This window comes from Salmo trutta, chromosome 22 (assembly GCF_901001165.1).
Source record: "Salmo trutta chromosome 22, fSalTru1.1, whole genome shotgun sequence".
NCBI lineage: Eukaryota > Metazoa > Chordata > Actinopteri > Salmoniformes > Salmonidae > Salmo > Salmo trutta.
In genome coordinates this window covers 15,618,117-15,640,964 of record NC_042978.1, presented here as the reverse complement: position 1 = coordinate 15,640,964, position 22,848 = coordinate 15,618,117, and the positions used below count along the sequence as shown (strand labels likewise).

General features: G+C 44.5%; 1 protein-coding gene across 1 annotated transcript in view; it reads left to right on the top strand.

The window, feature by feature from the left end:
- Window positions 1-22,848, top strand: part of LOC115158200 (neurocan core protein) — a gene marked incomplete in the record, with an annotated part of 194,590 nt that overhangs the window by 68,667 nt on the left and 103,075 nt on the right. The window contains 2 exon segments of the mRNA XM_029706855.1: window positions 353-1,234; window positions 8,295-9,500. Coding sequence (XP_029562715.1) covers window positions 353-1,234; window positions 8,295-9,500 — 2,088 coding nt within the window.

The window sequence follows — 22,848 nt, the reverse complement described above, 5'->3', positions numbered from 1 at the left end:
TACACTCCTGTGTGCTGTGTGCTTGGATTTGATTGTGTTTGTGCAGCGTGTGATATGCATTACCTCCTCGGCGTGTCATGGAGGATGATTGACAGGGACTAAATTGATACAGACGTAATGAAGTCTTATCTTAGACTTTGCCCTAAAAGAAAGTAACTCAAGGAGAGAGGAAGAACATGTCTAAATGTATTATTTATACTTTATTATTGAAACAAAACCAAAAACAGAGGTCATCAACATATAAGAATATGGACGATTCACAGCTTATTGCAAAGATTATTATTTAAAGCCCATGCCTTATTGCCAGGAAAGCAAATAAGAATGCTAATATATTTGTTTTATATAATTCCAGAACGTGAAGCAGGAGTCCAGGCAGCCCAGCCAGGGTTCCTCCAATACAGAGAGCCAGAGAACAACTCATCAGACACTGAGCCCCAGAGCTCTGACCCCTTCCCCCAACCCTCCACCTGGACTGGCATCGTGGACCTGGACAAGGAGGGAATCAGCTCCATCGCTAGTGGCAACGAGTCCTCTGAGATCTCAGAGGAGCACGTGGTAATCCACCTCCAGCCAGGGGAGGGTACCCAGCGCTGGGGAGAAGAGAACCAGGAGACCCAGGACCGATCCAAGACTGGAGCCCCTCAGGACGCCTCCTCCAGCCCTAAGACCAAGACCAGTACCCTGAGTCTGTCTGCCCTGGAGAGTCTGGAGACCCACGGAGGTTCTGCCCAGGAGGAGGTGGAGGGTGAGGGGGACGAGGAGGGGCGTTTCGGGTCGTCGGACTCCCCTCTTTCCTCCCAGACCTCTCCAACACTCCAGGCCCAGACTGCCAATAGCATTCTCCATAGCTTCGTCAACAACCTGATGAAACCCTTCAAGTATTGGACGGGCTCTGTGGAGACCGACACGGAGGCCCCTCCCCCAGCCACACCTGCCTCACTGCCCGAGGGGACAGGAGCTGTGGTAGACCAGGCACCCCCAAGGTCGGCTATGGTCAACCCCACCGAAGGGAGGCCCAAGCTTGGCAGCAAAGGAAGCACTGACAATGGCATCATGGAGCATCGGAGCGGAGGCTCCTCGCTCAAGACATCCACCGGTGGGCTCACCAGCTCAGAGGGTCTGACTGAGCAGGAGAAAGAGGTGGTCCCATTTGGCCCTGTGATCCTGTACACCCAGCCAGGGAGGAAGGATCCAAGCACATCCCTAACTAACCCTTCAGCCTCCTCCTCTAATGGTAAGAGCCACCTGCAGTCCATCCATCAGAGAGGCTGTGTGGGTTGTCTGAGTACACCCTGTCTCTTTATAATGTAGTTCATTACATTTTCTCTCTAAAAGTCATTTTCTTTTTTCGTTCCTATTTCCGAGGCATATTGCCCGGCCTCAGTATTTCCTTCCAAATCAATGGCTTGTGTGAAATTGAAAATGCGCTGTTTACGAAGGTAGTACATTGAAAATATGGTTTCTATGGATGCCAGCTATGGTGAGGTTTGTTTCATACTGTTAGACACTGTCTCAGGACAATATTTATGGGAGAAACATTTAGCCACTCTGTGGAGGACAATGGAAGTAGAATAGGAAAAGGATTCATCATTATGAAAAATAAAAAATGACATTCTGCATTTCAGATTGTTGCTCCTAGACACCGTCTCTGTGTCACAGATGTTAGAATTTCCAGAATATCAAAACATTACTCCCATTTCCTTCTTTGTTTTTCCCAGGGAGAAATGACATTGAATTTATATGCACATTGAGTGTATGTTAGCAATTGTTTAGAGCCATCCTTCACTAAGTCTGCTTCCAGCAGAGGTGAGAAACGCAGTGCAAAGAGGAAAATTAGAGCAGAGAGCGAATCAGGCCAAAGCAATAGCTGATGTGAATAGATAAAAATAAGGTCTATCTGGAATCAGGTCGCCATGCTGAGCTTGTGTGTGTGTGTGTGTGTCGTGTGTGTGTGTGTGTGTGTGTGTGTGTGTGTGTGTGTGTGTGTGTGTGTGTGCGCGCGCATGTTTCTCTCTGTGTACATGTCTACGTCCGTGTGTAGGTGTACGTGTGTGTGTGTGTGTGTGTGTGTGTGTGTGTGTGTGTGTGTGTGTGTGCGCGCATGTGTCTCTCTGTGTACATGTCTACGTCCGTGTGTAGGTGTACGTGTGTGTGTGTGTGTGTTCATGTCTACTTCTGTGTCTGTTGGCTCAGTGACCAAAACCCCAGTTAATTCTCCATAGAGCTGAGCTAGGTGTGTGGGTCGTAAAGGTCACCATATTGGGATATTCCCCACTTGAGAGCCCTGCCGACTTCAAACCACAATCAATAGCTGTGATTCCTCTGCTGTGCAAAGGAGGGACAGACAGGCAACCAAGCAATGTTTTATCATACGGGCCCCCACTTACACAACACAGTCACCAGGGCTAAGAATAGAGAGAACGAGCTTGTCGTGCACAGCGGTGTTTAAGTTGGTTCAATAAAGGTAGGGCCCCTTCTATGGCCAGGACTCCTTGAAACCAAAAAGCCAACCCCAAGGTGTTAATGTTTTATGCTGGATGAAAATATAGCTTTAGTCTGCATACATTATTCACAGCCTCTTTCAATTAATACAGGGCTGGCTAGGTGCTCATTGCCGCACTCTTTGCCATCTACGTCTCCCCCATTTAGGACGGCCCTGGGTGAGCGTAGGCGGTCATTATCAATGGCGATGATGAGCGGAGGGAAACCGTGAAGGACAAAAAGAAGAGAGGAAAAGGGGAGGAATCAGGAAGGGGCTTTTGAAGCGCTCTTTTTTTAGGAAGCTGTTTCAATTGATATATCCTCTTAAAGTGGCATCACTCGCTTGATATTAACTACGTTATTGAGCACTGTGGGCTGTTACTTGCATCTCTGAAATCTTCATCATCGATGCTGTCATTTTTATTATTCTGACTGGCGGGAAGCTAGGGTGGAGAATTGTGAAGAAGCACGTCTCGAGTAAAGTGTCAGGAAAGACATTGCATGTGAATCTTGACCCTTGAACCTCAATCCCTGTTTTCCCACATAGCCTTAGCAAAGCATCGTGGGAATAAATCATTTTGGTAAAACATCACACTCCAGATAGATGAGTGTGACATGATTCACACGCCACATAATAACCTTTCCCTGTCATCTTTACTAGACGCCATATCTTACTGCATGTGTGTGTTAGCGTATGTGGTAGTATTACGGATGTCACGCTGCTTGCTTCGCGAGTACAGCTTCCTCCTGATTCGACTCAAAAAGAGGAATGAACCCAGGACCTCTGCTTTGCTAGCACACGTGACCACCCTCCCAAAGCGTGTTACCAGTCACGCCATGTGAAAAGCTAACGCAAGTGGGGACTCTTCAGGCTGAGGAGTAGATTTCACACATCCCCATGTGCTACACTAGCGTGTGTGGGTGTGTGCTAGCGTGTGTGCTAGCGTGTGTGGGTGTGTGCTAGCGTGTGTGGGTGTGTGCTAGCATGTGTGGGTGGGTGTGTGCTAGTGTGTGTGCTAGCGTGTGTGCTAGTGTGTGTGCTAGCGTGTGTGGGTGTTTGCTAACGTGTGTGCTAGCGTGTGTGGGTGTGTGCTAGCTTGTGTGGGTGTGTGCTAGTGTGTGTGCTAGCGTGTGTGCTAGTGTGTGTGCTAGCGTGTGTGGGTGTGTGCTAGCGTGTGTGGGTGTGTGCTAGCGTGTGTGGGTGTGTGCTAGCGTGTGTGCTAGCATGTGTGTATGTGAGGCCTTGTGTGAGTCTGTGTGTGTGTGAGTCCACGCCCGTGTGTGTGAGTCTGTGTGTATTAATTAGATGCCGTATCTTACAACAGTAGTGCTGAGACTGCATTAATACAACGTGTCCCGGAGAAGGCTTCGACCCTTCTCCCATTATGCTTTGTGACCTGAGGGTTTGACTCCGCTTGTTTACCCAAGAAAGAGACGGATAAACAGCTGATATACAGCACCGCTGTCACTGAAAACCCACAATGGAGCACATAATTGACTTGCCTCGATTTAGTCGTTTGTAGGCAATTTATCACAGTACGATGATGTTTGTTTTGTGTTGACTTATTGTAAGCCAAAACTCACAGCAAACGTCAGCAGTGAAATATGACATTCATAACACATTCTGTGTATAATATGCTCTTTTTATTTAATATATCAGCCATTAGAATAGATCATCAGACTTGATTAATTAATTATCTCATTATCTCATCAGTATGTGAAGGCAAAGTGGTTAAGTAGCTATTATTCCAATAATTAATTAGATAATAACACAGTCTACATCTCTTATGTAAATGAATCCGCACTCATATAGTACATAGGAGAAGGCAACATGCAAACCTCTGAATAATTTAGTATTTTTTTAATATTTCATTTGTCAACATATTTGTGTATGTTTCTACCCACAGTAGTTTGTTGTATTATGTAGTAGAACCAGAGCCCCTGCTGTGGTGCTTTGCACCTCAGAGAGCACGCTCTGCTGTTCTGTGTTGAGCTAGACTTAGAAGCTGGGTTTGAGGTACTCTATACTGTACAGTGCCTTCAGACAGTATTCATGCCCCTTCACTTACTCAACATTTTGTTATGTTACAGCCTGAATTCAAAATGGATTAAATCTTTTTTTTCTCTCACCCATCTACACACCCCATAATGACCAAGTGAAGACATGTTTGTATAAATCTTTGCAAATTTATTGAAAATTAAATACAGAAATATCTCATTTACATAAGTATTCACACCCCTTTGCTATGCCACTCCAAAATTTAGCTCAGGTGCATCCTATTTCCTTTGATCATCCTTGAGATGTGCATGCCAGAGCAGAAACTATACCATGAAGTCCAAGGAACTGTCTGTAGATCTCCGAGATTGAATTGTAATGAGGCATATATGTGCGGAAGGGTATAAAACAATTTCTAGTGTTGAAAGATTCCAAGAGCACAGTGGTCTCCATTGGGAAATGGATAGAATATGGAACCACTCAGACTCTGCCTAGAGCTGGCCGTCTGACCAAACTGAGCAACCATGCAAGAAGGACCTTGGTCAGGAGGTGACCAAGAACCCAATGACCACTCTGACAAAACTACAGAGTTCCTTGGCTGAGTCTCTATAGCACTTCACCAATCCGGGCTTTTCACGTGCCTTTTTTGCAAGCTCCAGGCGTGCTGTCGTGTGCCTTTTTCTCAGGATTAGCTACCACCAGACAGAAGCCACTCCTGAGAAAAAAGCACACCTGGAGATTGCAAAAAGGCACGTGAAAGACAGATCAAAAGGCAAAAGAGGATGTCTGATGAGTCAAAAATTGTACTCTTTGGCCTGAATGCAAAGCGCTACTGTATATTTGGAGAAAACCAGGCTCAGCTCATCACCCATTTAACACCATCCCGACCGTGAAGCATGGTGGTGGTAGCATCATGCTATGGGGATGCTTTTCAGTGGCAGGGAATGGGAGACTGGTAAGGATAGAAGGAACAATAAATGATGCCAAATACAGGCAAATCCTTGATGAAAACCTGCTTCAAACCTTAGGGGTGAAGATTTACATTCCAACAGGACAATGATCCCAATCATACAGCCAAAGCAATGCTGGAATGGCTTCAGAACAAGGAATGTGATAGTCTTTGAGTGGCACAGCCAAAGCACAGACTTGAATCTCATTGAAAATCTGTGGAAAGACTTGAAGATTGCTGTTCACCACCGCTCCCAATCTAACTTAACAGAGCTTTAGAAAATCTGCAAGGAAGAATGAACAATCAAAATCCCCAAATCCTGATGTGCAAAGCTGGTACAGACATACCCAAGATGACTCAAAGCTGTAATCGCCGCCAAAGGTGCTTCTACAAAGTATTGAATCAGGGAATAAAAGTAAGCTATCAGAGACATCTCTCATCTGGCTATACCTGCTAAAAGGGGTACACAATAGATATTATTTTGATTGTTCAGGTTCAGCATCAACAATAGTTTTGGTAGTTTTGCTTGAAATGCTTATGTAAATTAAGTATTTCATTTTCAATAAATGTGCAAACAATTCTAAAAACATGTTTTCACTTTGTCATCATGGGGTATTGTGTGTAGATGGGTTTTGAGTTTTGAATCCAGGCTGTAACACAACAAAATATAGAATAAGTCAAGAGGTATGAATACTTTCTGAAGATACTGTAGCTGTCTAATAGGGATGTGCATCTTTACCTTTCAAGATGATTCGATACGTATCCAAATTACATGTGCACCGATACGATACAGGAACGTCACGTTTTAGTTACAAACTATTTGGTGCGATTCGGATTCGGTTCTATGCACTAAAACATTTGTTGCATAAACACATACATTTTCCATTCTAAATTAAAATCTGTTTCTGATGGAGCTGTGTGTGTGGTGTATGTGTGTAAAATATGTATGTCTATGGTGTATGTAGGCACCTGAGCTGAACCATAAGGGAGACTAGGCATCTACCACCCCACTAGCAGATTAGGCGGGGCAATGTAGCCTGTTTTTTGTCCCCTCACTTTTGTTTTGAAATCCCCATCACCCACTAATTAACATTTTTGCAGATTTAGTGTTTATCGTTTAGAAATTAGCCAATGTTCTCTTCTCCTCTCGCTTCGGCCAGTGCTCCTCGCAAAAGTGGTTGCTGTCCTCATTATGAAATTATCAACTTTACCCTGTATATATAAAAATGAACATATACACTGAAGTTTTTAAAGCAAAACTACCAAAACTATTGTTGATGCTGAACCTGAACAATCAAAATAATATCTATTGTGTACCCCGTTTAGCAGGTATAGCCAGATGAGAGATGCCTCTGATAGCTTACTTTTATTCTGGGAAAACACAAAAGTTAACAGAGCATAGATAATAATAACCTAGCAAATTACATAGGATGTCACTCAATTAATAAAGCCTAATATCACATAAAGCCATTTTAGCATTTGATTGCTAAAGGTGCAGTGCAGTTGTGCAAGATCAGGAACAGGCCGCCTACCTCGCGTTGGTAAGCGTGCGAAACTGGGCACAGTTTGACTAGGCTACTGTTATTGCCTGGGGTTGTTCGGCATGCTAAATGACTTGTAGATCAATGACTGTCAACACAGTTACCTGCAGTTCAACACGGAAGGGGAGGACGAATCAGTTGTCACAAAAGATGAGAGGTATTTTTGGAAGGTAGAAAGAATTGAATATGAGCAACAACAACAAAAAAATGTAACCGGCGATTCGTAACGTTTGAATCTATTTTGTGACCGATGCGTGCTACATTTGGATCGGTTTGGGATCCGCGGACCAATGCACCGGGGACCAATGCATATCTGTGAATCTTTACATCCCTACTGTCTAATACAGTAATACCCTGAAGAGATGCACTACTGAAAAGCAAGCCACACAGTTCGTCTGAATAATTCATAGTGTAGATACAGTATGGTGTAGTATATTAACTAGAAGGAGCAAAGCGGTGTGCTTAATCTCAATAAGCAATGGTGTAGATCAGGGTTGGGGTCAATTCCATTTAAATTCCAGTCATTTCAGAAATTAAACCAAATTCCAATTCCATTTGAAATGTTTTCTCATTGAAAATCATTGAAGATAATTGGAATTGGAATTTCAGTGCACTTGCTGGATTGTCTGGAATTTAAATGGAATTGACCCCAACCCTGGCGTATATATTGTATAGTATAGGAAGTCAATAAAGGATAGTGTTTTTTACACTTTTTTACTGTTTTATACAGGGATTGACTGTAGCTTGGTTTGGGGTCTAGGAGAGTTTCTATGGAATGAGAAAAGAGACAGAGTATGAAGTGTGAAATTGCCTTGGCCAGATTCTCTTAATTTGTGTGCTGGGCCTGATACGCAATGTGGGTCTGCTACTGCGCTTTGTGCTGGAATACAAACAGCTGCACCATTATTTGTACTACGATGGAATAAATGAGAATAAATATTTTCACAGATTTAGCAGGAATTATAGTCAATTGTTGCTGTGAATGAGCGTTTGCCTCCAGCATACAAATTAATAACCATCCTTCCTGGGGAGCTACGCAACAACCAATTACCATTTAATATCTTACACTTTATTTCTGTTTGCATATGGAAAACCCTGTACACTATGTCACACATCTGGGTATAAAGATATAAGAATGGATAAATAATATAAAAAGGATAATACATAATGAAACTCGATTTTAATTATTTAAATATAATGACTGCTGCACTGGAGGCAGCGTGGCAGCCGTGTTTTATGATTGCTTATTCAATGTGCATTTAATGAATATAATACAACCGATTTCCCTCCCACTCTAAGCTAATGAATGCGTGTTGTCCCCCTGCAGGATTCACAGAACTGGGGCCCGGTGGTAGTAGCAAGACTGTGGAGGCTTTGAATGTATCAGGAGGCCCCAACCATGGCACCAGGTATGAGCTGGCTTCATCCCCAGGGGCCCCGGCACCAGCCACAGGCAGCCAGCTGAGATGGGCCCTCAAGGCTATGAAGGGTTCTAAGCTTGTGCCGGAGGGACACATGGCCTACGTGGGGAAGGATTCCACCTGGGAGCCAATGGAGGCCAAAGCAGGGCCCCTGGAGGTCATGACCCTGCCAACCAACCCAGAGAACTACTCTGGCGAGGGGAGGGACCAGGATGAGGACCACAGCATCCCCCGAGACGTCCTGGAAAGAGAGGAGGGGGATAAAGAAACAGAGATGGAGGGAAGCGGGAGAGGAGTGAACGACTTATCAAGAGGCTTTGGATCTAACGGTAACACCAATCCAGCCAGCGGTGCCAGCAGCAGCACAAAGCCTCCGGTGTCTGGACTGAAACCCACCCAGACCCAAACCCAGAGCCAGACAGTAGCAGAACACACCACTATCTCCCAGTGGCAGCTGGTGGACCAGCCCACCACCTCACCTGCAGCTGCTGCTGCTTCTGCTGCAAGCTCCAGCCAGGGCCCGGGGGGAACCGTTGAGGAGGCCAGGGGAGAGATTGTCTATGTCCGACGCCCCACTGAGAAACTGCTTCCAGCCACCTCCAGTAAGAAAGGTGGCTTCTCCCCTGTGATCAAGAAGCAGAACCTGAACACAACCGGAGTGACTGAGAGACAACGCAGCCCAGATGAGACCACCACACTTGGGGTTACCTCCAGAGCTGCAGCCCCTATGGAGCCCCTGACCACCATCAAAACCTCCACAGCAGACACCCAGAGAACAGATTCCACCAGGGAGCCTCCTATCTCCATCGTATGGGTTCCGGTGGAGAGAGAGAAGACAATCAGTACCACACCTCTGACCAGAGATGGACCACAAACGGCCACAGCTTCCACTCAGTTGACCAAGCCAGTGTCCATTCTGAAGAGCAGCGATCGTGAGGCCGAGTCCAGGTTGGCCGTTTCAGAGTCGTTCGTGGTGGGAAAAGGGTGGAAGCCTTTGGGAGGGAGGAACCCCAAATCTAAGGAGGACAAAACCCCTGTGACCACAGAGAAGACAGAGAAGAACCCCTTTGGTGTCTTTGTGCCCACCTGGGGCTATGACCTCAACCCTTCAGGTAGGTTCTCTATATTACCATCAACATGATCAGCCTTTATGTAATCATGCTGTATAATTATAAAATCTATTCCTCATCATAATATGCTGCTAATACGTAGGAGGGGATCTGACGCCCCACAATCGATTTCATGATGTTGCCGATGCTCTTTCTCTCTCTCTCTGTCTCTCTGTCTCTGTGTCTCTGTCTCTCTATCTATGTATGTATGTTGGGCATCAGAGAGTGCTGCTGCAAACAAAGAGGGGCTGTGAACTGGTTGAATGGAAACAGCCTTAGTGTAGTAATTACAGGGTCAGGGTTAGTGCAATTAGGCAGGCTGTGAGAGGCTGAGCTCTTAGGCCCCGGCAAATCAATGTTGACGGAAGCTAGAAGATGCGAGCTGTAATTGACTCTTCCCCCCCGTCTCTCTCAAGGCCCTTGTCCATGTTCAGAAGGATACAGCATTTATAGACTTGTAAACATTGAGTCACCCTGATGGGAATGGGGTTTAATTTTTTACTCTGCAATGAAGGCAGGAAGGGAAGGTAACATCCTTGGTTGAAGAGTTTTTTTTATTTTTATCTTGGCCTCGTTTGAAATCCACACAGTAGGGCTGACTTCCTGCTTAGAAAGTTCTGGTGAAATATTTAAATACCTATTTCAGTGCAAAGTTCATGTCCGTGAAAGGAACACTGATGTCCTATGTAGAATAAATGACTATGAATGAATAATGCAGCATAGCACATCTGGTAGCTGCATATCTTGGAATGCATGCCTCAAATCTCCTTTATGACTGTACGACTTTGTTTCCTACATCCAACCACATCCAGCTGGATTGAGTGAGTGAGCAGGTAAAGAAAAGGGTAGATCAGGGCCCAGGGTGAGGGGAGAGAGAGGGATGAGAGGAGGAGGAGGAGGAGGAGGAGGAGGAGGGGCAGTTTTTGTCCTCTCTTACTGCTGCAGGTGGAAGTTCATAAGCCCCTTTAATCAATGATCAGCTACTGCAGTAACACTGTCCCCCGAGCCCCACAACACAGCCCAGATCTGTCCTGGAAAAATAGCCTCACTCTCTCTCTCTCTTCCTATTGCTACCTCTCTCAATTTCAATTTCAATTTAAGGGCTTTCTTGGCATAGGAAACATATGTTTACATTGCCAAAGCAAGTGAAATAGATAATAAACAAAGAGAAAATGTACAGTAAACACACTCTCTCTCTCTCTCTCTCTCTCTCTCTCTCTCTCTCTCTCTCTCTCTCTCTCTCTCTTTCTCTCTCTCTCTCTTTCTCTCTCTCTCTTGCTCTTGCTCTCTCCTTTTTGTTGTTCCTCTCTGCCTTCTTCTCTCGCCACTCTCCTTTTTGTGGTCTCTCACCCACCCCCTTCACTCTCTCCCTCTTTCTCTCTCTATCTATCTATCTTATCATGATATCAGTATAGGGTATTGTTGTAATGTGCTGGTCTCAGCCCCCCCCCCCCCTTTAACAGAGGGTTGTCTTTAATGGAAGCTTCTCTAATGTAAAACATGTAAAGTGTGGTATTCCGTAAGGGAGCTGTCTTGGCCCTTTACTGTCTTCTATTTTTACGAATGATCTACCTATAGCCTTAAAGCCTGTGTGTGTAGGTATGCTGATAATTCAACATTATACATGTCACCAACCACAGCTAGTGAAATCCCTAAACAAAGGGTTGCAGTCAGTTTTAGAATGGGTGGCTAGTAATAAACTAGTGCTGAACATAATATAATGTAATTTTAGACATTATCTCAAACTAAAAGCATTGTATTTGGTACTTGTACAACTCATTCCCTAAGATCTAGACCTCAGCTGAATCTGGTGAATGAATGATGTGGCTGTTGAGCAAGTTGAGGAGACTAAACTTCTTGGTGTCACCTTATACTGTGAATTGTCATGGTCAAGGCATATTCATTCAATTGTTGTAAAGCTAAAGAGAGGTCTGTCTGTGATAAACACCACCATCAACCAAACAAGTCCTGCATGCTCTAGTTTGATCTAATCTTGACTATTGCCCGGTGATATGGTCAAGTGCTGCTGCAAAGAAGGACATATAAAAGCTGCATCTTGCCCAGAACACAGCAGCACATATTGTCCTTCAATGTACACAGAGGGCTAATGTCAACAGTATGCATGTTTTTTTTGCTAGGGAAGTCAGTTAACAACAAATTCTTATTTACAATGGCGGCCTAGGAACAGTGGGTTAACTGCCTTTGTTCAGAACATATTTTTATCTTGTTGGCGCAGGGATTCGATCTAGCAACCTTTTGGTTACTGGCCCAATGCTCTAACCACTAGGCTACCTGCCACCCCGCATGTCAGTCTCTCTTGGCTCAAAGTAGAGGAGAGATTGACTGCATCAATTCTTGTTTTTATGAGAAATATTAATGTGTTGAAAAATCCAAATTGTCTATATAATCATCTTGCATACAGCTCTGACAGACCTACAGCTTACAGCTGCATACAGCTGTGACAGACCTACTTACCCCACCGGACATGTCACCAGGGGTCTCTTCACAGTCCTCAAATCCAGAACGAATTTAAGGCAACGCACAGTATTATATAGAGCAGTGATGACATGGAACTCCATTCTATCTCAAATGACTCAAGCAAACATGAATGAGCCAATTGTAAGCTGGGGATGATTAGATGACCATGATGGTATGAGATCCAGATTGGGAATTTAGCCAGGACACCAGGGTTAATATCCCTACTCTTACAATACGTGCCATGGGATCTTTTAGTGACCACAGAAAGTCAGGACACCCATTTAACGTCCCACCCTAAAGACTGCACCCTACACAGAGCAATGTCAGGGCATTGGGATATTTTTTTAGACCAGAGGAAAGGGTGCATACTACTGCCTCCTACTGGCCCTCCAACACCACTTCCACTAATAAAATACTAATACTAACTATCCATGTATAACATGGGGATAAGACCAGCAAGGCTCTATTTCAACCAATGCTCCACTTCCCTACCTCACATGCCCTCCAGCTAAACACATACAGATACAGATGGACCCACATACACCAGGCTCCCGATGGGATAAATATGCACAATCACACATGTGTAGTCCATGAGCGCCAGACACACACATGGACATATACGTGCATGCATGCACGCACGCACGCACACACACACACACACACACACACACACACACACACACACACACACACACACACACACACACACACACACACACACACACACACACACACACAGAAATCAGGACAGGTGAATACTCCAGAGAAGGCGTTTTTTGCGCTATGTAGGCCTAATGTAAACATGCATACATTTAATTGAAAACCCTTTAATTCTCTAAGTCTAAGATGTTGGGGGGATTTGATTTTGAATTGTAGAACCCTTTTAGATATAAAAAATATATATATATATATATATTTGATAAAATATTGAATTTGGCCGTCACGCCCTGACCATAGAGAGCCTTTTCTCTCTATGTTGGTTAGGTCAGGGTGTGACTAGGGTGGGTAATCTAGGTTGTTCTATTTCTATGTTGGCCTGGTATGGTTCCCAATCAGAGGCAGCTGTTTATTGTTGTCTCTGATTGGGGACCATATTTAGGCAGCCATTTGCCCACTGTGTTTTGTGGGATCTTGTTTTGTTTTTGTGTAGTTGCCTGTGAGCACTCCAGAACGTCACGTTTCATTTGTTCTTGTTTTTTGTGTGTTTCACTTTATAATAAAGATGTGGAACGTTACGTACGCTGCGCCTTGGTCCGTCTCTCCACACAATCGTGACACATAGAAGAAAATTGAATAACACATTCATAAATGGCAAAAAAGAGAGTAAAAAAAATCATAAGGAATATGGTTTTGAATTGTCTATCCTATACCATTCTGATGCTACAGCTGTTTTCGTGAGAAGACCGATTTTTCGTGATGTGTCATGGTCTGACAAACATCGCTGTAACTCGGCCACCTTCCACCGCAGATATCTTTAGCTTAAACTGACATATTTTGATGACAAATGTTTTATTATGTTACTTATATTGATGCACCGGTGCGTCAATAGACTCTGACATGCTGACCACACCGCTCACGTTGCATACGTGAGGGTTGCAAAATAAATGTACATGTTTTTCAATGATTGCACCCACACTGCTTGCGCGCGTCAACGAGCGTCTGCTTTGCCAGGCGCTAAAATAGAACTTGGTGCTATTTCTGATGCGTGACGCGCTGCAAGTCCCGCCTCTCCCATCTCCTCATTGGTTTTTAGGAGCATATATCTACGTAGGTGATTGAAAGATGAACTGAGATCCACACTCCAGTCTAGTCGGGAGTGGTAATGCACCTTAAAGTTGGTTGACAACCGCCATATAAAGTCCAAAGAAGAAGAAGAAACCAGAAGGAGGAGAGATTACTAGAAAACAAACGTTTACCCTTTTATCTGTGGATTAATTGTCGGAGTAGAGGACCTTGTGTATTTCAGGTAAAATAACAACCCAATGTTTATATCCCAGGACAAATTAGCTAGCAACAGCAAGCTAGCTAGCTAAATTGCCATGAATGTTTAATGCTTTTTGGCCTGTCCCAAAATTAATATAGTTGGTTCAGAGTTTGTTTTGATATGTCAGTCTGATCGTGTCTGGTGTGTCCTGATTGTGTATGGTATTGGGGGACAAAATCAACATGCACGCAATGGCGCACACGCGCAAGTGGTCAAGTCAGCATGTAAGGGGTTAATTACTATTCCTCATTTGCATAATGTCCAATCTAAAGCAAATTTACTCAGTGACATTATGACAGAGTATCTGGAAATTGAGGTGGAACTATATTGTTTTATATTTAAGTATACTGAAAATGGCTTGTAAAAGTCCTTCGCCATATATCCACCTCCTTGTTTACGATCTGCTTCATACTTCACAAGGTAACCCTGCAGGAAATTTACACAGAGACTCCCAACTTGGCATTCATGTGCAGAGCGTTATAGAGCAGAAGGAGAAGGAGGTTTACAGTGTGCAGCCTGTCTTTCGGACCCTTAAATTACCAACACCAATCTGAGACTGTCTGAGAGGTGGCAAACAGGAAATAGGAATTATGGCCTCCTTGGCTAAAGCTTTGCCAAGGCTCTTAGATGAATCAGACCCACCGCACATTAATAACCAAGAAGCCCTGAACTGGAGTGTTAAATTTGGGTTGGAGAAAACAGCTTGACATACTGTATGGCCCCTGATTGCAGATAGTGTCGATATGGATGCTCAGTTTGTCTCCAGCTTTCGTACGAGACCTTGATACTGTGGTGTCTGTCTGGCTCTGTGAAAGGCTGTGCTGTACCCATAGACCTAAGAATATTGATTTTATTTGTCCTGTTTCTGTCAGGGTGCCTCTTCCAGTTCCTTCAGGTTTATGTACACTGCATGACCTCTCGTCGAACATCTCATACCAAAATCCTGGGTATTAATATGGAGTTGGTCCGCCATAACAGCCTCCACTCTTCTGGGAAGGTTATCCACTAGATGTTGGACATTTCTGCAGGGACTTTCTTCCATTCAGCCACAAGAGCATTAGTGAGGTTGGGCACTGATGCTGGGCGATTACGCCTGGTTTGCAGTCAGCGTTCCAATTCATCACATAGGTGTTCGATGGGGTTGAGGTCAGGGCTCTATGCAGGCCAGTCAAGTTCTTCCACACAGATCTCGACAAACCATTTCTGTATGGAACTCGCTTTGTGTATGGGGGCATTGTCATGCTGAAACAGTGATTGCTGTTTAGCAGTCTGATGGCCTTGAGATAGAAGCTGTTTTGCCACAAAGAAAGCACAGAATCGTCTAGAATGTCATTGTATACTGTAGTGTTAAGACTTCCCTTCACTGGAACTAAGGGGCCTAGCCCGACCCATTAAAAGTAGCCCCAGACCATTAGTTCTCCTCCACCAAACTTTAAAGTTGGCACTAAATGGGGTTGATGGGATTTAGCACTGACCTCAACCCCATCCCGGCTGTATCACAACCGGTTGTGATCGGGAGTCCCATAGGGCGGCGCACAAATGGCCCAGCGTCGTCCGGGTTAGGGGAGGGTTTGGCCGGGGTTTGCTGTCATTGTAAATAAGAATTTGTCTTTAACTGACTTGCCTAGTTAAATAAAGGTTAAATAAAAAATACAACTATGCATTTGGGCAGGTAGCGTTCTCCTGGCAGCCGCCAAACCCAGATTAGTCCGTCAGACTGCCAGATGGTGAAACGTGATACATCACTCCAGGGAATGCGTTTCCACTGCTCCAGAGTCCAATGGCAGTGAGCTTTCCACCACTCCAGCCGGCGCTTGGCGTTGCGCATGGTGATCTTAGGCTTATGTGTGGCTGCTCGGCCATGGAAACCGATTTCATGAAGCTCCCGATGAACAGTTCTTGTGCTGACGTTGCTACCTGCGGCAGTTTGGAACTCGATAGTAAGTCATGTTTTGCAGAGGGGTCAAATACTTATTTCCCTCATTAAAATGCAAATAATTTTATAACATTTTTGACATGCGTTTTAAGTATTTGACCCCTCTGCAAAACATGACCTGGTACTTGGTGGCAAACCCCTTGTTGGCAATCACAGAGGTCAGAAGTTTCTTGTAGTTGGCCACAGGTTTGTACACATCTCAGGAGGGATTTTGTCCCACTCCTCTTTGCAGATCTTCTCCAAGTGATTAAGGTTTCGAGGCTGACGTTTGGCAACTCGAACCTTCAGCTCCCTCCACAGATTTTCTATGGGATTAAGGTCTGGAGACTGGCTAGGCCACTCCAGGACCTTAATGTGCTTCTTCTTGAGCTACTCCTTTGTTGCCTTGGTCATGTGATTTGGGTCATTGTCATGCTGGAATACCCATCCACGACCTATTTTCAATGCCCTGGCTGAGGGAAGGAGGTTCTCACCCAAGATTTGACAGTACATGGCCCCGTCAAATGATGCGGTGAAGTTGTCCTGTCCCCTTAGCAGAAAAACACCCCCAAAGCATGTTTCCACCTCCATGTTTGACGGTGGAGATGGTGTTCTTGGGGTCATAGGCAGCATTCCTCCCCCTCCAAACACGGCGAGTTGAGTTGATGCCAAAGAGCTCCATTTTGGTCTCATCTAACCACAACACTTTCACCAGTTGTCCTCTGAATCATTCAGATGTTCATTGGCAAACTTCAGACGGGCATGTATATGTATTCTTGAGCAGGGGGACCTTGCGGGCGCTGCAGGATTTCAGTCCTTCATGGCATAGTGTGTTACCAATTGTTTTCTTGGTGACAATGGTCCCAGCTGCCTTGAGATCATTGACAAGATCCTCCCGTGTAGTTCTGGGCTGATGCCTCACCGTTCTCATGATCATTGCAACCCCATGAGGTGAGATCTTGCATGGAGCCCCAGGCCGAGGGATATTGACAGTTCTTTTGTGTTTCTTCCATTTGCGAATAATCGCACCAAATGTTGTCACCTTCTCACCAAGCTGCTTGGCGATGGTCTTGTAGCCCATTCCAGCCTTGTGTAGGTCTACAATCTTGTCCCTGACATCCTTGGAGAGCTCTTTGGTCTTGGCCATGGTGGAGAGTTTGGAATCTGATTGATTGATTGCTTCTGTGGACATGTGTCTTTTTTACAGGTAACAAGCTGCGGTTAGGAGCACTCCCTTTAAGAGTGTGGTCCTAATCTCAGCTCGTTACCTGTATAAAAAACACCTGGGAGCCAGAAATCTTTCTGATTGAGAGGGGGTCAAATACTTATTTCCCTCATTAAAATGCAAATCAATTTATAACATTTTTGACATGCGTTTTTCTGGATATTTTTGTTGTTATTCTGTCTCTCACTGTTCAAATAAACCTACCATTAAAATTATAGACTGATCCTTTCTTTATCAGTGGGCAAACATACAAAATCAGCAGGGGATCAAATACTTTTTCCCCCCACTGCTGTATATATATATATATATATATATATATATATATATATATAGTGTATTTTATAACTCCTCTGGTAATTGTTACGTCTCCCTTCGTAATAATGTTTAGAGCGCCTCCTTGGCCCTTGGTGTTGAGGCACGCCACAATCAATGGCCCACGCTGGCCCCCAAGGCCCTTAGCTAACCTCAGCAAGAATCACTATACTCATCACCAATATAAACACAGCTTCGCCACAAATCCTCTACCATTCCCTCGTTTCTCCTCTCCATCTTTCCCTCCAGTCCTCTTTTCCACGCCTTAATATGTCCATTTTCCATATCAAACGTTCATGCTGGATATAATCCCATTCGCCGGGTGCTTATTTAATGAATGGGGATTTGCTAAAGCGGCACCTTGGGGAAACTGTACTCCATGGTGGAGGAGAAGATAAAGAGGGTTACACTAACTGTGCAGAGCATTGGCTTTCTGTGTTCCGGTAACAAGGCGAAACAAAGGAAGGAACCAAAGTGTTGAGAATGAGCAGACTAGTGAGTATCTCTTGGGGTTATGTAGACACTACCGCCTCACTAATACACAACTGTGCTCTTCCCGGTTCAGGATCCCACTGGGTTTCCTTATGTGGCTTTATATAGAGAAGTCCCATAGATAATCCTGTCTTATTTTAGGACATCCTATTGAAGGAATAGTATCCAAATCAGATATTGAATTAATGTTTTATCTGTATTCTTTAAGCGTATTGTAGGAAGGCTTCCTCTCCACTGTGTAAGCACTGAAGCACCATCCATAGTGTTGATGTATCTGTACTGTTTCTCTGAGAGAGATGGTCCCTTGGTGGACCAACTTCAAGTGCTACTCACAGAAAGGTCATACAACATTATGATGCACAGGACTGCGAGGGCAACACCATGTGGTAACACTTCTTGTCTGAGTACCCTCTTTGCATTATAGGCACATTTATTACACTTTACATCACAGGTGTCAAACTCATTCCATGGAGGGCCGAGGTTCAGCGGGATTTCGCTCCTCCCTTGTACTTGATTGATGACTTAAGGTCACTGAGTAGTAAGGAACTCTCCACACCTGGTTGTCTAGGGCTTAATTGAAAAGCAAAAGCAAAAACCTGCAGACACTAGGCCCTACTACATGGAATGAGTTTGACACCCCTGCTTTAGATGCAATGCTTGATACATAATAATCACACAGATTTTATTACGCATAATAAAAACCATTACGAAGAGGGTATTCATAAGAAGTGTCACCAATATTGCTTTTGTGAGATTAGATGGTTTTTTATTCCATTTTGAAACAAAAACTCTCAGTGAAACCGACTTAAAAGGGCTGTGACAGTATCACAGTTTTTGTCTGGGGAAAAAAATAAATGTTTCCTTAACTTCAACAATAGACCATTGGCAGAATCTGTAACAACTATATTTTTCTGTATGTACAGCCAAGTTCCAATTATAAATAGTGAATGACTGAATCCCTGTGCTGTTCTGGAGAGGGGAAATACTATAATACTCTTCTACAAATATAATGGAGCTTTTCCTTGGATCCCCCTGAAAGCACATTGTGAGACATTCTGTACAGTACTGTAGTTCAACTGAAAGAACAAGAATAGTGAACGGCTGCTTCCTAGATCCCCATTTCCCTGTATGCTGCTGTATATAGTGCATCAAAGCTGGGACCGAGAGATTGAGAAACAGCTTCTATCTCAAGGCCATCAGACTGCTAAACAGCCATCTCTAACTCAGAGAGGCTGCTGCCTACATTGAGACCCAATCACTGGACACTTTAATAAATGGATCACTAGTCACTTTAAACAATGCCACTCTAAATAATGCCACTTTAATAATGTCTACATATCTTACATTACTCATATCACATGTACACTGCTCCAAAAATAAAGGGAACACTTAAACAACACAATGTAACTCCAAGTCAATCACACTTCTGTGAAATCAAACTGTCCACTTAGGAAGCAACACTGATTGACAATAAATTTCACATGCTGTTGTGCAAATGGGATAGACAACAGGTGGAAATTATTGGCAATTAGCAAGACACCCCCAATAAAGGAGTGGTTCGGCAGGTGGTGACCACAAACCACTTCTCAGTTCTTATGCTTCCTGGCTGATGTTTTGGTCACTTTTCAATGCTGGCGGTGCTTTCACTCTAGTGGTAACATGAGACGGAGTCTACAACCCACACAAGTGGCTCAGGTAGTGCAGCTCATCCAGGATGGCACTGTCAGCGTAGTGTCCAGAGCATGGAGGCGCTACCAGGAGACAGGCCAGTACATCAGGAGACGTGGAGGAGGCCGTAGGAGGGCAACAACCCAGCAGCAGGACCGCTACCTCTGCCTTTGTGCAAGGAGGAGCAGGAGGAGCACTGCCAGAGCCCTGCAAAATGACCTCCAGCAGGCCACAAATGTGCATGTGTCTGCTCAAACGGTCAGAAACAGACTCCATGAGGGTGGTATGAGGGCCCGACGTCCACAGGTGGGGGTTGTGCTTACAGCCCAACACCGTGCAGGACATTTGGCATTTGCCAGAGAACACCAAGATTGGCAAATTCGCCACTGGCGCCCAGTGCTCTTCACAGATGAAGCAGGTTCACACTGAGCACATGTGACAGACGTGACAGAGTCTGGAGACGCCGTGGAGAACGTTCTGCTGCCTGCAACATCCTCCAGCATGACCGGTTTGGCGGTGGGTCAGTCATGGTGTGGGGTGGCATTTCTTTGGGGGGCCGCACAGCCCTCCATGTGCTCGCCAGAGGTAGCCTGACTGCCATTAGGTACCGAGATGAGATCCTCAGACCCCTTGTGAGACCATATGCTGGTGCGGTTGGCCCTGGGTGCCTCCTAATACAAGACAATGCTAGACCGCATGTGGCTGGAGTGCGTCAGCAGTTCCTGCAAGAGGAAGGCATTGATGCTATGGACTGGCCCGTCCGTTCCCCAGACCTGAATCCAATTGAGCACATCTGGGACATCATGTCTCGCTCCATCCACCAACGCCACGTTGCACCACAGACTGTCCAGGAGTTGGCGGATGCTTTAATCCAGGTCTGGGAGGAGATCCCTCAGGAGACCATCCGCCACCTCATCAGGAGCATGCCCAGGCGTTGTAGGGAGGTCATACAGGCACGTGGAGGCCACACACACTACTGAGCCTCATTTTGACTTGTTTTAAGGACATTACATCAAAGTTGGATCAGCCTGTAGTGTGGTTTTCCACTTTAATTTTGAGTGTGACTCCAAATCCAGACCTCCATGGGTTGATAAATTGGATTTCGATTGATTATTTTTGTGTGATTTTGTTGTCAGCACATTTAACTATGTAAAGAAAAAAGTATTTAATAAGATTATTTCATTCATTCAGATCTAGGATGTGTTATTTTAGTGTTCCCTTTATTTTTTTGAGCAGTATATATACTGTATTGAGACCCAATCATTGGACACTTTAATAAATGGATCACTAGTTACTTTAAACAATGCCACTTTAAATAATGCCACTTTAATAATGTTTACATATCTTACATTACTCATATCACATGTATATACTGTATTTTATACCATCTACTGCACCTTGCCTATGCCGCTCGGCCATCGCTCATCCATATACTTATATGTACATATTCTCATTCACCCCTTTAGATGTGTGTGTATTAGGTTGTTGTTGGGGAATTGTTAGATTACTTGTTAGATATTACAGCACTGTTGGAACTAGAAGCACAAGCATTTAGCTACACTTGCATTAACATCTGCTAACCATGATTATGTAACCAATAAAATTTGATTTGATTTAATTTATATGGTGTTTGATCCATCACGGTTGTGTTCATTGATTGCTGTGTACTGTACTATTGCATTCAGAAGAGTTGCACAATCATTTGGGTGCTCAGACTGGGAATATCATAGTGGGCGGTATTCTGTGTCTGTGTCTGTGTCTTCTTCAGGGTCATTAAGTTTTCACCTGGCATGACTTCCCTAGCCTAGCATGGCTACCAGGCACTTCTTCCCTTGCCTAGCATGGCTACCTGACGCTACTTCCCTAGCCTAGCATGGCTGTGAGTGTTTGAAATTAGTGCTCAGTCATTCCACAGAAGATAATTAATATTAGTCGTCCCTGTGGGCTTGTTGTGGTGCACCATGTGGTGCTTCTACACCTGCATTGCTTGCTGTTTGGGGTTTTAGGCTGGGTTTCTGTACAGCACTTTGAGATATTAGCTGATGTAAGAAGGGCTATATAAATACATTTGATTTGTTACATTTATGTAAACAAACTGTCTGTATGGAAGATAAAACAGCACAGTACAAACCACAGCCGAAATCTAATGTCCTCAGTGGTTGAACATTTGGGCTGTCCACTTTATACTGGTCATTCTGTTTTTAGATGGGCGTAAACGACAGTAGCAAAGAACTTCTATCGAGCCATATTTCATCCTATTAAAAAGTGTCATTGATTTGATGTGTTTCGTTCAAAACCGTATCAGTCATTGTATTGTTTTGTACAGCACGGGCGTCCCACGGGTGCATTGAGTCTTATAAACCTGCAAATCACATCACCTCTGTGTCCCAGGAAGTATAAAATGATGTTGGAGGTCTGCAGTCAGAGGGCTGTCAGTCAGTAGAATATAAAAGGCTCAATAGAGGCTTTGTCCTTGTCTGCAGAATGGGATCCCTCTAAACTGCAGCTCTGACCTGGATGGAGCCGGAGCCAGAGGAAGCTAGGACAAAGTATTCAGTCCTATCTGATTATGCATGGGGACTCAGGTTCCACCACTGATGTGTCATTTCACCACAGCTTCTTTCCCCCAGGAGAACAAAGACCTAGACAGACGACTTGTTTCCCTATCCGGTCTCCTGTCGCTTCACAACGCTTATTATTTCTCTCTGACAGAGTGCGATCACATAGCGCTTAGAACCTTGCATTCATGCCAAGATAACGATAGAACCACCACTGTCTTATGCATACAGTATGCCTTATGACATTTAAAGGAGGCCGTCCACGTTCCAATCATGATCCAGTATATTAGTTTTACGTTTTGCAGGCAGATTTACCTAGAGATGTGCTGAAATCAAGGTTTACTGGGAAGACAATGAATTCATAGACAATTTTTTTTAAATTGCGGGGCAAGAAACTGAACCCAGCTGGTTTTGTGAGTTGGGAGATGCATCCTCTACTTCAGAAGATGTTCCAGTTAGTTTGGAGGCAGTGAGCTCATTGCAGTCACGTCGCATCATGCTATTACCAGCTCGGGGAGAGAGCAATCTGGCTGTGGAGGGCATGATGGAGCTTGGCGTGCCAGGCGGTACCCAGAGAGTTCACCCACAGAATGGGGCGTTAAAAGGGGGAAGAGGCGGGAGATATTAAGGAGCTGGTTCAGTTTGCTATACTTTGCTATTAGCAGCCCTCTATAGCCTCCAGCATGGCAGTGCTCCTATTAGAGAAGCTGTCAGCAGCA